The 16,755-nt window shown below is 38.3% G+C and overlaps 1 protein-coding gene across 1 annotated transcript in view; it reads left to right on the top strand.

The window, feature by feature from the left end:
• The window catches only part of ATXN10 (ataxin 10), an 88,695-nt gene that overhangs the window by 44,726 nt on the left and 27,214 nt on the right, over positions 1-16,755 (top strand). The window contains exons 8-9 of the mRNA XM_066319461.1: positions 3,214-3,322; positions 4,960-5,129. Coding sequence (XP_066175558.1) covers positions 3,214-3,322; positions 4,960-5,129 — 279 coding nt within the window. The remainder of the gene's footprint in view (positions 1-3,213; positions 3,323-4,959; positions 5,130-16,755) is intronic.

Raw genomic sequence — 16,755 nt, 5'->3', positions numbered from 1 at the left:
GAGAAGCTGTGGCTCCCCTGTCCCTGGAAGCGTCCAAGGCTAGACTGGACAGGGCTTGGAGCAGTCTGAGATAGTGGGTGGAAGGTGTCCCTGCCATGGCAGGGGGTGGGACAGGATGGGCTTTAAGGTCCCTTCCAACTCAGACCATGACCTGAGATGAGCTCAGCTGGTCAGAGCATGGTGCTAATAACACCAACGTTGTGGATTTGATCCTTGTATGAGCCATTCACTTCAGAGCTGGACTTGATTATCCTTTTGGCTACCTTTCAGCTCAGAACTTTTTGTGATTCTATGATGATCCTATGATTCAAATATGAAACAAAATAAAATATTTCTTCTGTTCATAGCTGGGAAGCAGTTATGTACATGTAGTCAGAATTATTTTATTGTAATACAAAACTAATGTGCAATAGTTTCACTTCTAGAAACTCTAGAGAAGAAGCATCATAAATGGTTTATTATCAAAGTAAAAAACATCTTAAATGCTTTTATATGATAATGTTTAAAAGTGTTGTACTTGCTTGGGGTTTTTGTTTAATTAGGCACAAGAATTTTGAAAGTAGTAAATCACTTTATGGGGAATGGTAGTTGGATGTGTTAAAAAACCAAAACACAAACCAGCAAGCACACAATCTCTTCTTATCTGTCCAAGAAACACAGCCTCCCCCACTGCCCCAACTGTTTAGCCTAAGTGACGTCAGATAACTTAATTGACTACTTCTGGAAAAGGTACTAACTTGGCAGTGAGAGTGAGAGGATATACATTGAGATAATCCCATCTTTGCTTTTTTTTTTTTTTTTTTTTTTTTTTTTTTTTTTTTTTATCCTTTGTGGTTACTTTCCAAACCACTTTCTGTGGTTTCAGTTCATGGAAAAAAACTATTTGTTTGCACCCACCAGAAGGAGGTCTCTGTCCAACCAGAAGGTGCTGGGACAGCAGTGTTGTGAATATTCCTGGATAACTTGGCCTGCTTGACACTGATTTCTTATCTTCTCTCACATAAACAAGGTGTATGATAAACTGAGTTACACTGTTTGGTGGGAAAATGGGGCTTACTGAATGAACAGAAAACAGAACTCCTAATAGATGAATAAATGGAGGGCAATATGTGTATACATATTGTATACAAGTGGAGAGATATCTGTGTATACATTTGTTCACAACATATGCTTGCTGTGGGAAAAGAGAAATGCAGTCTAACATCATAGAACTGTTTCTTTTCATACAAGAAATTATAAGGAATTGCACCAATTTCTCCTCATTTGTATAAGTATTTTTAGGTTTTGTGTAACAATTGTATTTAGCTGCAAAAACTATAGTTGTGCATGTAGAGTCTGTCATTAAAAATGCTTTAGGCGACATCTGTGATACTCAACTTGACTTTGCCTGGCTTTTTCTGTGGCCCACAAGCCAAGTGCCTTGCTCAGGCTGTGTCTGTAGTAATAAACTGCCTGAGACTCTGGAACTCTGAGGCCACATTTGAAAACTTTTGGGAGCAGTCCTTGGACTGGCCTGACTCCCAGAATGTTGTCTGGGTGTCCCATCCACTGTTTAATTTGTTATATGTAGACACTGCTTTGTTTTCTTAAGGAACATCAGGTCTTGTAGCTTGCATCTTAAGCCCATGAGAAGCTAATCATATGCTTCTGCAGTGCTTAAACCAATGTTTAAAATAGCTTTTCCATTCAAGGCCTGACTTGAGCATCAGTTTGCTTGCACTAGCTTTCCACTATACTTCCAAAATAAAACCCTTCCTTGGACTTAGTTCATCTCTTTATAAGGAACATCTTTTCTGCGTCTCGCTCTATATATGTGTATTTTAAAAGTCTTCAGTGACTTCCTTATTTACTTTTCAGATTATATCCATATCAAGATGTTTGTCAGAGTTGAAACTATTTTGAGTTTTGAACTTCAAAAGGAAGTATTTTCCTTTACTGCCTTTCTTTTGTACAGGTGGAGGGGCAGAAAACCCCAATTTGGGAAGTCAGCAGCAGTGAAGGAACAGTTTTTTGAACTTTGCAAGTTTCAAAAATACATGAAAAATTGGGAGTTCTTCTCTGTTTTTTAAATAATCTGTTCCTCTTAAAAATTGTAAAAAGCTGCTTACTGTCTCTGAAATACAGTTGTGGTGTTATTACTTTGTTACAGTATAATGGCCAATGTATTTAGAGTCTGCCTTTGTGCTGATGGAAGCAGTTTATTGAATAACTTAGGGCAAGACTTGCACCTTCCTACACCTATAAGGGTCAAGAAATGAAAATACAGCTTTAGTACCTAGACCCTATAGCAATTTGGGGTTTTCAAGGAGCAACAAATGGAAGTAATTGTACTACTTAATTACTGCACACTATTATTGATGATTTGAATAACATTGTGTTATACTATACTGTTGCTAAGTAAACTTTTTTTTTTCCTGCACCAGAAAAGGCAGGAGTAGTTACTGTGACCAATGTCTGAGCCTTTTCATGGCTACTTGCAGTTTAGGTGACACACCTGGAGTGGGATCATCTTGCATTCACAGCCAGGCTCTTGAGCAATATGTGTTGTTCCAAATTGTGTCATTTGCTTTTAAGGTATTTTCTGTAAGTTTCTGGATTGTCATTATAAGGAGGACCAACATATTTGATGAGAAAAAATAGTTCTCTGGCTGAATAAATAATATGCAAATGAAATTGTGTCTCGTACATAACCAAAATGCTGCGTCTTTGATGGCAATCCTGTTTACCCAAGAATAATGTAAATTCTCACAGCCAAAGTTTGTTTGACCACAGAACTTTACAGAATTCCTGTGGATAACAAATTGGTGTCTTGCAGGCGGTGTTTGTGTCTTTAAAGTGGAACACTCCGACTGAATAAACTCAAAGAAAACATTTATACAGAAATAATTTCTCAGCTAGTAATTTTCTGTATTTCTGCTTTTGGAAGCTACTCTGTTTTTGTTAAAATTTTATCCCTTATGGCTCTGTTTTGGTTTCCCCATGATTTTTCAGGCAGATACAACACTAACTGTAGAAAAGAAATTATTGCAATCTAATACATTATTGTTATTTTAGAAAGTTGCTCTAATTTTATATAAATTTATTCTTGGCAGTTTGGAAGACCTGCATAGAACCTGAGGAGCTGAGAGTTCCTGTCCCTTGTTTACATTTCTGGGTTTATGTTTTTATGATAGGCTTCATGAGCTATTTTCAGAAATGCAGTTTTCATTCCAGGAAGCACTGGTGACAATTCGTCTTCTCGATGTTCTTTGTGAAATGACCTCAAACAATGGCCAGCTGGAACATCTGCAGGCATTCCCTGGTTTGCTTGAAACAGCTGTAGGTGAGTGAACAGCCACAAGGCATAACCGTCGGTGCTCTATGAATGAAAACATGTTTTTCACAAGTGGTGGTAATTATAATTTGACCTTTCAGTAAGATAAATAAGTAGGAGATGGAATTCATCTGTATTTTCAAATATCTGATTTGTTCCTGGAAATTTTCTGCTTCTCCACACTCTCTGTTGGCCTATGTTGCCCAACAGAGCCTTGATTCAAGTATCAGGAATGCTCTTTCCATAAGGAAAGTGGTGCAAAGGACAGTTGCTTCCTATGTTCTTCCACTGGCTGAATGAGTGGAGGAGTTTATTCAAGAAGTAGAAAAAGGACTTTTCCTCCATGCCTTTTCCCTTCTGTTTCCCAAATTTGTGAAATTTAAGTGCAGTTTGAATGTTATTAACCAAATCCAGTGACTTTGAAAGGTCAGTTTTAAAGAGGCTAAGAAACAGCAAGGGTATGACTGACTGTACACAGAGGAAAATTATGCCAAAATTTTCCAGAGATGCTCAAGGGAGGAAGGAGGATACATACCATGACCTGTGCTTTTTTATATCTTAGCACTTTGAGACTGAGGTATGCTACCATTTTGTGAGAAAATTGTAAAACTTTGTGTATAGGAATAGGAAATAGGAAAAATTAAGAAGGCTGAAACAGGTGTTAGCAGTGACTCTTCTGAGATGTTTGGAGAGTCTTTATTGTAAAAAAAGCCTAAACAAGCAAATAAAAAACCAAATAAAGAAAATACCTCCAGCAACAACGACAACAAAACCTTAAAAAGCAGACAAACCTCTATTTTGGTGATGGGATTCTTAGATTTATGGCTTCCAGTAAGATTACTGACAACAGGATTTATTTTGTGCATGTGTGTGTGTTAAGGAAACTTAGAGTTGATCAGAGGGATGGAGCAGCTCTGCTTTGAGGAGAGGCTGAGATAGTTGGGATTGTTGAGCCTGGAGAAGAGAAGCTTCAGAGAGATCTAATTGTGGCCTTCCAGTACCTGAAGGGAGCCTACAGGAGAGATGGAGGGATGCTATTGACAAGGGCCTGTTGTGACAGAACAGGGGCAATGGCTTCAAACTAGTAGAGGGTAGGGTTAGATTGTGAGGATGAGGAGGCCCTGGCACAGGGTTCCCAGAGAAGCTGTGGCTGCCCCATCCCTGGAAGTGTCCAAGGCCAGGCTGGATGGGGCTGGGAGCAACCTGGGATAGTGGAAGGTGTCTCTGCCCATGGCAGATGAGATAAGGTGGTCTTTAAAGTCCTTTCTAACCCAAACTGTTCTGTAGTTCTGTGTACTGGAAATTTCTCGTCATGCTACAGTGCTAGGAACAGGCTGAAGAAGAGAGGATAAAGTGATTCTGTGGTTAATATGTATTGCTGGGACAAATTCAAAATATAGGAAGTTTTCTAAGAATCTTGGGTTTAACAATATATTGATTGCTAAAGGATAAATTCTCAACAGAATTCTCAACAGCCTACAAATTCTGACTCTTGCAGTAAATGGGGTAAACTTTCAGAGTTTTTTGGCATGATGTTGAATATCAGAAAATACATTGATTAGCGTTGAACTCAACAATTAATAATATATCTCTGTGCCAAGTGAGACTAATTTTCTCATGGTAATATATTAAAATGTTTTCTCTAGATACCCTGAGATTAACTCACCTTGCTGGGAAACAGGCTGTCAATATTTTCACTGCCACACATGCTGTGACAGGGCAGGAAGAAATTTCACATCCAGCCGTGGGTTTCAAATCTCATCTCATTCGTTTGATTGGAAATCTGTGTTACAGGAATAAGGAAAACCAAGACAAGGTGAGTTTACACATTTTTCTGGCAGAACTCTGATGTGTAAACAAATGCCTGACTATAAGGTAACTGAAATATATTGTTGGTCTAGAAATTGTTTGTAAACTCTAGTATTGATTGTGTAAAGGGGGCTTTTTTTTTTTTTTAGTGTTATGAATTACTATCACAATTATGCTGATTTTTTAAATAACACTGTAGTGTTTGCCTACCTACCTTTTGTTTCAGCCCTGTAGAATGCAAGCCAGTGCCTAATTCTTTTGTGGTTTTCACTTTTGCACTGTCTTTGAAAAGTCTCAAACTAAATTTCAACTTTACTTTGAAGGGAAATGGTTGTGAATTGTTGCACAAACTTAATTTTAAAACTTTGGATTAGTCTAATGCTTTTTCTCCCTTTTTCATGTCACTTTTAAAATGCAGGTCTGCCTTCATCAAATGACTTGAAACCCTTTATCTTATAATTCCTATATGGAAAATCAGTTCTATTTCCACAGTGGGCAAAAAGAGGGAACAGCGGCAAGCTTTAAATATTAAACCTTTTTTTCTTTTGAATGATAAAAGGTGTGTCTTTCCTCCAGGATTTGTTAGACTATCTAAGTTCCAGCAAGAAAAATCACTTCCAACAGTTTTCATATAGGGGAAAAAACTAAATATGTAGCTGCCTTTGGTACTGGCACCTTCCTACCTAGGTAGAGTCACTCTAATGAGATGAATAATTTATAAAGGATAATTTTTTCATGTGCCTGTATTTATTTGAGGTGGCAGCAGTGCTTTCTCTAATGCTATTATGCTGTTTTTTATCAATGCCGAGATGAAAAAAGGAAATCTTCTGGGAGAAAAGAAAAAAGCTTCTACTGTTAAAATTAATCTTAATAAAAATAGCAAGTAAAACATCTGGATACTATTTAGTATGTTTAAATTAACTTAAATTTATATATATATATTTCTAAGCCAATTTGTTTTATATGAGACTAGCTTCCTAATTTGAAGACTTGTCTGCCTGAAAGTATGAACAAGACTTGACTTGTTTGGAATTCAGTTTTCAATTCCTTTTTTTCATGGGGGCAAGTTGTGCAACAAATCCGCTTAGTGAGCAAAAGGTGCCAACATCCATAGACCAAACTGTGACCACCCAGCTCCTCAACTTCATCTTGCTGTAGTGATTATAAAAAGAAAAACTCTATAAAGTAGAGTTTTAATTTTTTTCTATAAAATAGAAAAAATATTAAAGACACGTGCTTTGTTTTTTGCAGTATCACATAATAGTTTGGGTTGCAAAGGACATCAAAGACCATCTTGTTTCACCTCCTGCCAGGGGCAGGGAGACCTTCCACTGTCCCAGGTTGCTCCAAGCCATGTCCAGCCTGTCCTTGGACACTTCCAGGGATGGGGCAGCCACAGCTTCTCTGGGCAAACTGTGCCAGGGCCTCACCACCCTCACCGGGAAGAATTTCTTCATAATACCTAATATAAACTTGCCCTTTTCCAGTTTGATGCCATTCTCCCTTGACCTTTCACTACACTAAGTAATTTAGCAAATGGTTTTTTCTCACTTAAGTTTTTTAGAAAAACTCCATGAGCTTATCTGTTCTTCAAGATTAATGTATTCTAAAAAATAATTACATTCTGGCGCAGGAGGATTTGAAATTACGTGCAGTGAAGATCATCCCATATTTAACTGCATTTGAGAGGTGATTGGGGGAGAACTAAATCTCTTGGATTTCTGAAGTAGAAACTTGGATCATTGTGATTATTATATTTCCCTAATGTTAAACAGAAGCCTGAAATGGAAGGAAGATTCTTGGTTTGTGGTTGAACTAAAGTGGGAGTCTTTTGGACCTGGATGCTCTTGAAGTGGAGCTCCTGTACACCTACCAAAAATTCTACATGGTTCCACTACTTGGGTGGGGCTGCTCTTATGCAGCTGTCTGTGTGTTTTGATACTTTGCTAGATAAGGACAAAACATTCAGGATGTTGCAGGACTGAGCTCTGTAATTGGTAAGTTATATCTGAGTATAACGCTGTGAAAGTTGGCAGGAAAGCTGAAAATGGACCTTCTGACAGAAGTTCTATTAAAACCTGGGGTTTTGCTGTAGAGACAGGGGCTCTACCTAACTAATAGAGAAATATATCAAGTAGCAAAGTATCTGTGGCTCAAGAGTGTCTTTCAGAGTATCTGTTGGGACATATAAGGGAACTGTCTGGAGTCCTGGTCCCATGTTGTTATTATGTTAGTCTTCAGCTCTGTTGCAATCATGAATCCTTAATGAAGTGCTAAGATTGCCATCAGAGTGTAGAGACTGGTGAACAAAAGAGAATTAGGCTTTCTTTTAAGGGCAGGACAATATGAGTAATGAAGGGTTGGTGTGAGGTTTTTGCCTTGAGGTCAGAGATGAATGCGCAATGTGCAGTATTCTTTGTAAAGCAATGGATTATTTTTGTAACAATGTGACTCATTCGTCCTTAGAGAATAATACAAAACTTTATTCTGTTTTGCTGCCCCTTTAGCAGCAACAAGTTAATGTTCCCTCTTGCCCTGCTCCTATTCCCTCTCTGCCCCTCCATTCTTGACACTTGATACAGTTGATCCATTGCCACTTGTCCGGTTTGGCCAATTTCACTTGAAACCTTGATCATACAAAGCAAGGAAAGTTAAAAAGAGAAACAAGCTGCTTCTGTATACATTTCCAAACAGTAAGTACCAACTTGTAGGCTTCCTGGCTTCCTTTTGACTCTGGATGTTGGTGGGGTTTTTTTGAACCCTCTTTGGTGTTGAAGCTTATCATCATAGTGGTACAGCACAGGACTCCAGCCTTTTTTTAAAGGAAAGCTTGGTACACCAGTGTCAAACGTCTGTTTCCAGACCTCTTTCAGCACTTAGGTAAGTGTTGAAAGTGCATCTGTAGCATTTCTATTTAATGTGCCTGTTGAAGGTGTAAAATACTCATTTTCCAAGACAAAAATCTAAAAATAAGGTAATTGACCTTTATATGGAAGAGTTCTCAAGAGATTTTTGCAACTCCTTTCCTGGTCCAGCGGGCTGCATAGTAGTTATCATACCTGTGGCAACTACTTTAAACATGAATCAAGCTTGGTATTCACTGAAGGGTTTTGTGCTGTTGCTCTTTCCTTTCTTCAGGTTGGTTTCAAATGATTCTATAAGGCATGGGTTATTAAAATTCTAGGCACTTGAGAAATATATAGAGATGTTCAGAGATTTTTTTTGTTGTTACCTGTATCATACTCATTTAAGTGAAGAGCACCCTCTCAACTAAAACATTTCTGGCTAGTTTACTAGGTGGTGACGAACTGAATTTGTTTGGAGTACACCATGTTAGAAACATTTACTAAAATCACACCTTCTGATGTAGTTACGTTAGATCAGAAGATCTAATGTACCTTGTATTACAGGAAGGGTTCCTGGATTTTGCTAGTGGTATAAATTGCTGGAAGCAGGAACCCCATAAGTGGAAGAACATCTACCTTTCAGAATGCTCTTTCTCTGGCTCACGTCTGAGCTGTTAATCCAAATTCTTCTCACTTTTACTGGTATCAGATACAAGTGACATCTTTTCCTGTACTACAGCAAGAAGTGTCATCAGTTTTCTATGTTGTTTTTCATTGTTCTACCGTCAGCATAAACTGAATTTCTCCATCTTCTCTGAACTGCCATCCTGCATACAATCTCTTCAGGGTGTTTTGTTTATGGGGTTTTGGGGGCTTTTTAAAGCTGCGCCAGACTTCACAATGGGCTGATGCTACAATGCAGTGAGTGTTGCAAGTGATCCTTTTTGGATATGCAAGTTTCTCCTCTTTCAACTTAAAAGAGGTGTGCTTGCTGTTTTAATTAGGCTGAGAGGCACAGGAATCATTCATCTTTTAGTTTGTTTCCTGAAAAGTGACTAAGTTTTGGTTACCCTGAGATAATTAAGTTTCTCAGCTTATATTTTTATGACAATCCTTATGTTTATAGGAACCAGCAGAAAAAAAAAATTTTTTTCTTAAGTGTTGAGATTTGGCCATCACTGCTTATAATGTAGCTCAGTTCACATTTTGGAATAAAGTCGTTTCATGGAGGAAATAATGAAGCATGACATGTGAAAGACTACATTTTGTGGTGAATTTACTGCAGTAACTTGGTTTTAGTGGCACCTAATGCTGTGCTGCATTCAGGGTGAGGAGAGCACCAACGACACTTTGTGTGTGAGGGTGTGGTGGAAGAGCCCTTCCCGGTGATCAGCAAGCTGGGTGTTAAGCACATGCCACTGAATCCTGATACTGAAACTTTCCCACCAAAGTCAGAGAAGCACTGAGCTAGACAGAAGCTCACAGTGTGCTGCCAATTTCAGTTGCACCACAGTGGGGTTCAGTTATGGACTCTCTACCCTGTGACAGCCATAATCAGGTTTGACAGAGGTGTGATGCCTTGCAGGCTTCAGCCCAGCTTTGCCTTGTCAAAAAGCAACTGTCAACCTTCAGGTCTCCTGCCTGTGTGCCTCTGAACCAGTCTGAATTCTCTTACCAGCCCTGAAAATTAGAATCATAGAATGGAATCTCCTGAGGTAGAAGGGACCCACAGGTATCATCAGGTCCAACTCGAGGCCCTGCACAGGACACCCCAGCAATCCCACCCTGTGCCTGAGAGTGTTGTTCAAATGCTCCTGAAGCTTTGGCAGCCTTGGGGCTCTGACTGCTATCCTGGGGAGCATTTTCACTGTACATCCACCCTCTGGGGGAAAAATATTTTCCTAATACCCAGCCCAAACCTCCTGACATGGCTCTAGCCATTAATGAATTGTTTTCTGAAACTCATGTTGAAGGATGTGAGGCCATATCAGAGCACCTAGTCGTCAGACAGAGACCAGGCATTTGATTTTATTAGGGGTTTTTTTTCTGTTTCTCCTGTTTTCCTTCATGTTTTTCAGAGGAGCCAGAAAGTGTAGTGAGAGTCTTCTGCAGATTTGAATTTCTGCCATTGGGTGATGCTGTTTGTTCTAAATTGTAGCCCTGCAGGATTCTGCTTCTTGCTCTTCAGCATGGCTATGCTTGAGCAAAGTTTAGTCATGCCTGTGCCCAAAGGAACCAAAGCACTGGTCTCATTTTTGAAGAGGCAGGGGAGGAGATTGCTGAAATCCATGTAAACAAAGGTTCTGCCCATTTAGCTCTTATTTACAGAACTCCATTCAGTTATCTTTTCTGCTTGAAATGTGGGCTCTTTAAAGAGCCTCAACCCTGTAAGAGGGTTGCAATAATATAAAAATAAGTGGTGATCACTTCTGCATGCTTTTATCAACTAATTTAATCTCCTCCTATCCTCAGCCAATGATTGGAAGAAACCTGCTTAGCTTTTTGTGGTAAAACAGGTGACGAGAGAAGAACTTGCAGTCTTTAAGGAGATTTTAGAAGAATATCTTCAGTTCTTGAATTGTTTAAGGATTTCATATATATTCAGGATCTTCTACCTATGTTGTGAGAGAGAATAGACTTAATATTCCTTTTACAGTCTATTGATACCTTAAGTGTGCTAATTCACATTAACTGTGCTGTTCGAAAGCCTTCTAGTCTTTAACCAAAACCTCCCAGTATTTAGATCAAGAAGTGACAAAGAATTGCCTCATTCATGAATATTTAAATGTTTAAAACTGTGGGTCTCCAAGTTTGCCTCATAATTGCAGTCAGTCAGATATGTTCGGATTGTTATGGCAGAAGTGATTTGCTGGAAGGCTTTCAAAGGGACATTGACCAAAGATCTCATAAAAACATTGGAAAAACTATTGGGTTTAAGTTCCTTGAAAGGAGCATGACCTATATTTAGATATTGTAGCAGTGGGCGCAGGATCAAAGTGTCTTAAGTGATCTCTATGCTGAAAGTCAGAGCACCAAGAAGATATTAAATCAATCCTCTGCTGTTTGTGAAATGCAAAATTATCTGGATTTGCAGAAGCCAAGATGATGGTTTGACTGTATGTATTAAGATTTAGTTAATTAAAGACTGCTAGGAAGATTCCTTCCATCTTGCCCTTAAGCATTTCCAGGGGTAACACCGCAAGACTGATTGCTTCCGTCACATATGCTGACACTAAACTCTTCTCTAACAAAAAAGAAACCTGTGCCACCAGTGTGATTTTACTTCTTGCTCATAAGGATGTCACTAAGTGGGACAAGAGGAAGCACTTACTGATTGTTGCTGTATATCCAGGTTGCCATAGGCTTAGCCTGAGGGAGACAAAGGGAGCAGACAAGAGATTGGCACATCTGTTTATCCACCTTCCAGGACTGATAGAGACTCCCATGGGCTCTGCTTGGAAAAAGAAAATGATAATAATGGACGATGCCTAAATGGTCCCTGTCAACAAGACTGACTCCCTGAGTTTCAGATGCATCCTCACAGTCTGGAATTCCAAAATGCCCTTCGTCATCACTGATGGAGGATTTAGTGAAAACAAATGTCTTTGTGTGTATTGAGTAAGTGACTGAGGTAAGTTCTCAGCCCTTCCAGTGCTGCGCTTTGCATTGGTAGCTGGAAGGTTTTGGTAACAGTGTTTTGGCTACTGCTGAGCAGCACTGTCCCTCTGACATTTCTTCCGCCACCAAAAGGGATGGGAGTGGGCAGGGTCCTAGGAGGGGGCACAACCAAGCCAAGTAACTCAAATTAGCCAAAGGGATATTCCATGCCATGTGATGTCAGCTTAGGTATATAAAGCTATGGGAGAGAGGAGGAAAGGGGGCAGCATTTGTGATTCCTCAGTGTTTGCCTCCTGGAGGAATCCTTACGTTGTGCTGAAGCCCTGCTTCCAGGGAAGTGTCTGAACATCGCTGCTAATGAGAAGTAGAGGTTGCCTTTTTTTTTTTTCTTCACCTTATATGCACGCAGAATCTTACTACTTTTTATTTCAGTGTAATAAAATTGCCTTATCTCACTCTGCTGTTTTTCTCTGTCTTATACTCTCCTGTGTCCCACTGGGAAAGGGAGTGATAGAGCGCCTTAGTGGGCAGCTGGCTCCAAGCCAAGCTCAACCTGCTACTGTGTGCTAGTTTCAAGTGGGTGAAGTAGGTGTAGGAACTCTTGGCAGTTGTGATGCACAGATGTTTAATTTTGACCAAAGTCATTCCTTACAAGATAAAGTAGGATTACAGTTCAGTATAATAACTATCGAGGAGTCATTCTGGCTGATTATCACAAGTGTCCTGTGAGGTGGAAAAGCAGTAATGTGAGGAGGGACAGAAGAAAGCTCTGTCTGATTTTATTTGTACTTGCCTTTCTGTCAAAATTGACTTCTTGTTTTATTGTTCTCATTTATGAAATGGAGTATTTCCTTTAACTGAAGAATGAGGAAATTGATAATTAATAGAAGTTAGATATTTTGGGGTTTACTTGCTGTATAATTTTATATATGTGTGTGTATATATATATAGGCATGCGTGTAGGATTTATATGTATAGATATGTGCATCTGTGTAGATATATAATATAAAAATATATACATGAATACAAATTTATATACTTGAAAGAGAAGTATAGCCAGAAGGTTAAGAGAGTTGGTTCTTTCCCTCTGCTCTGCTCTGGTGAGACCCCTTGCTACCTGAAGGGAGCTGACTTCTTGTCAGAATGGAGAGAGGCTGTTTACCAGGGCCTGGAGTGATAGGAAAAGGGGCAATGCAATGGCTTCACTCTGACAGGGGACAGGGTTAAATGGGATATTGGGAAGAAATTCTTCCCTGTGAGGGTGGTGAGATCCTGGCACAGGCTGCCCAGAGAATCTGTGGCTGCCCCATTCCTGGAAGCGTTCCAGGCCACGTTGGATGGGGCTTGGAGCAACCTGGGATAGTGGAAGGTGTCAGGGGGTGTTTAAAGGTCACTTCTACCCTAAACCAGTTTGTGATTCAATGTATATATATATGTGTTTGTATATATATATATATAAATACACACACACAAAAACTCCTCAGTTACCTCAATATTCTACTCCAGGAAGACTTCTCTGGATAAAATTGAGAAGATGGGTATTACTTTTGGTTACAACTAATTGTATTATACATCTTTGATTTATTTCCCTTTGATAATCATCCCACAAGCAGAGTTCAAATTGTATTAAATATATTGTGAAGAGATTCTCAAATATGAGCGTAATTACTCTCTTGGTTAAGAATCCTAACTTGTGTTCAGTTCCTGGGAGAAAAGTTGCACTGTTGAGTGTTTTTAAAAATACCATAAATATTTTCTGTATACCTTGGTGGATCATTTTTTCATTACTGGCAAGATGATATCTTTTGGTATCTCTTAATGAAACTTTGTCTAAAAATTAATTGTGGCACAGTCTTACTGATGCAAAAAGGAAGAAAGGAAGATGACACTGATACTGGAAAATATGACAAAATTGTATGAACAGACATGGTATGAATTTGCAAAAGTGGAAGAAACTTCCTTTGCAAGCCAGCAGTATTTTGAAAAGTACAATGCACAATTCTTGAATGGTATGTGTACCCCAGGATGTGATTGAGGTCATGATACGAACCAAGTTTAACCAAGGCTGGTATATTCTGATATTAGTTTCATTATGCATTCTGCTTGTCTAACTCAAAAAATATAATTTTGTTGCTTTTAAGAAAAAAATTTAGATAACTTACTACCTCTAGAGTAAAAATAGCCAGCGTGCTTCTTTTCAGTCTAATAATTTTTTGAGATTATATGTGCAATATTTCAGTTTCCTTTAATATTTTTACATTATTACAGTCTGACTGATATTTGAAGTGAAATATTGAATCTGGCCATGTTGAACAGGGCTTTGAGCAATATGGTCTAGTAGAAGGTGTCCCTGCCCATGGCAGGGAGCAGATTGAGATGACCTTTTAGGTCCCTTCCAACCCAAACCATTCCATGATTTTGTGATGAGGATTAGCTTCATTTGTAAAGATAGAATTTTTTGTGTTCTTCATCAGCTACAGTAAGTATTGAATGTAAGTGTCTCTCCTCTCTGTTTTTCTCCATGTTTTAGCATTGCAGTCAGCTTTGGTTTGACATTAATCTTAACTTTGACAAAATAAGAAGGATTTAGATTTTGGTCTAGCAATTACTGTTCTAAAGCACAATTATGGAGCTCAGTGGATTCATATTGAAGCTGGCAACACATGTTGAATTTTAATAAAGGGAAATTATAACATTTACCTTCAAAACAATTTTTTCCTATCTTAGAAAATGAAGAGTGCTACTCATGGAGCTGTTCAGGGCTTGAAGTTTTCCACAGGAAAGATTCCAGCTTCTTTAAAAATCTCTTCATTCTTAAGTCCAGCAAATGTATGATTGTGCATTTGGCTTTGGAAATACTGAAGGACTTTATTTGGAAATATTGAAGACCTTTATTTCAGCTCCAGGCAGAAGAAGCAGAGGCAGTTTGAGAGGACACTAGCTACTGCCAGTTCTTCTGGAGCCTACAATCCAAATGGAGTATTTGGTGGTTGAGAGTGTCACCTCTTAACTCCCAGCTTTTGAATTATTCACGAGCACCTTAGCATTCAATGCACTTTTAAAAAGGTGCTTTTAGAATATATAGCTGCTTAGAAAAACCAAAACCAAAAACCAAAAACAAACAAACAAACAAAACCAGCTTAGTTCCTCTACAGTAGATCAACTTGCTGGCAGCTGATTGAGGTTCTGATTCAAGGCTTTTTCTCCTCTCACCTTCTGACCCACCATTACTGTCAACCTGTTCCTGCAGGCATTTCTATAAAAGTGTTGACCTGCTCCTTTGAAAATCAACCTCAAACCAAAGTGTTTATTGTTAAACTCCTATAGAAATCTTCTTTCTTTTTAAAAACAGTAAAAAATAGCGACCTATAGGATTCAAAGATTTTTGAAAAAGTTTCTGGTTTTTATGATTGCATTAATTATTTTACAAATTTCATCTGTGGAAATGTACCCTCAAGCTATGTTCCTATGAGATTTCTTTTCTTGTTAATGGACTTGCTAGGAAGTTGGCTGTGCTTGGGTAGGTTTGCTTTAAATAATTTTTAATAACATAGTGTAAATATGCTTAATGTCAAGTAATGAAATGGTCTTGAAACAAGAACTTTCTGTTTTTCAGTGAAAATATGCAGTCTTGATTTTATAGGCTGTCATTAAATTAATGATCTGTTGCAAGAAAAGAAATAACAATATAAATAAACCAAGAAATTCAAAATTATCTAAACAATTGGCTTAGTTCTTAAGTGTATATATACATGCCGTGTTTTGTGCAGTAATATTTTCAGGTGAATTAACCTTATGAAAGGATACATTTATTATGGAGGTTTTTTAACAGTTTGAACAACACCTTTGCAAATTGGAAACTTAGATTTTTTTTTGTCACAGATATAGGAGTTCAGCTAGAAATGGGGAATCTTACTTCTGTGGTACCTATGGTTGTTTTTACCAAACTACAAGACATTTAGAGACACAAATACTCAGAAAACCTTCTGGTAGTTGTAATTTAGAGGTAAATTGAGAAACTGCTATGCAATCTCCTTGTGTACAGCTTCATGTATCATCTTGCTCAGTAGCCTGAGGCATTAGCAAGCTTTCAGCATGAAATTTAGTGCTAGAGCATGCATTCCTGAGTTATTGTATATCATGCATACCATATATATGGCTTTTATAGACATATAAATCACAACATCAGGAGTCTTGTTTTCTAAATGTAAAGTTGATCTTAATCTCAACGAGGTGGCTAAATTTATCTTAATAAGAGAATCTGATCCTGTGCAAAGGTTATGCTTGGTGAATCATTAAAAGGAAATGTGTATTCTTAGGATTTCACGTAAATGCAGAGAATAATTGCTCAGCTTTCTCTTAAGTCTGGATTGTCAGCAAAGAAACAATGTCAATGGCACATGAGGGCTGGACCAGTCCCTGGTGGGTACAGCAAGTGAATGTGTGAGGTACCATTTCTAGCACGATACCAAAACAGGCTATTCATTTTCTCTTATCATTGAGGGATGGTTGAATGGTTGAAGTATTCAGCTTAACTCCCGAATGAGGAACAGGTCCTCTTTTAAGTATGATCCAATAGCAAGATCCTTTTATTCCTCTCTCTCTCAAGCTCTGCACACTCAGCTCTAAGTTCCTGCCCAGATTACCTGGAAGAGTGAATCCAACCTACCACATTAACTTCCTAGTTAGCAATAACAGACCTACTGACGGTGCTGGGATTTCCTATGCCTCTTTTTGGTATTGTGCTTTTGCAGAAAGCATCTACTGCAAAGTAAAACAAATGGTAAACACTGTCCAAACCAAGAAGTTACTGCAAATTAAGTGTTTATAAAATGAAGAGAATAAATTTTTGGTTTGGTTTTAATTGTTTACAAGCCAGATCCAGAAGTTGAACTTGATGACCCAGTGAAATTTTTGGGATTTATTCATGCATTAAAAAAATAAAAATTGTACTGAATTTGCTTATAAAATGACACAGAGGAAGAACTGAAAGGGCTTTACAGGACATATTTACACCAGGATTAATGTTTTGTATGGGCTTATAAAATAAAAAGATAGCTAATGAATTACTTTTGAAAAGTTATTGAAAGTGTAGTTGCTTTGCTTCTGTATATGAGAGGGCATGCCATCGGTTCTGTTTGGAATTAAGAATACTTTGTGACTTGAAGG

Source organism: Sylvia atricapilla, chromosome 5, assembly GCF_009819655.1.
Source record: "Sylvia atricapilla isolate bSylAtr1 chromosome 5, bSylAtr1.pri, whole genome shotgun sequence".
Classification (NCBI taxonomy): Eukaryota; Metazoa; Chordata; class Aves; order Passeriformes; family Sylviidae; genus Sylvia; species Sylvia atricapilla.
This window is presented reverse-complemented; position numbering and strand designations above follow the sequence as displayed.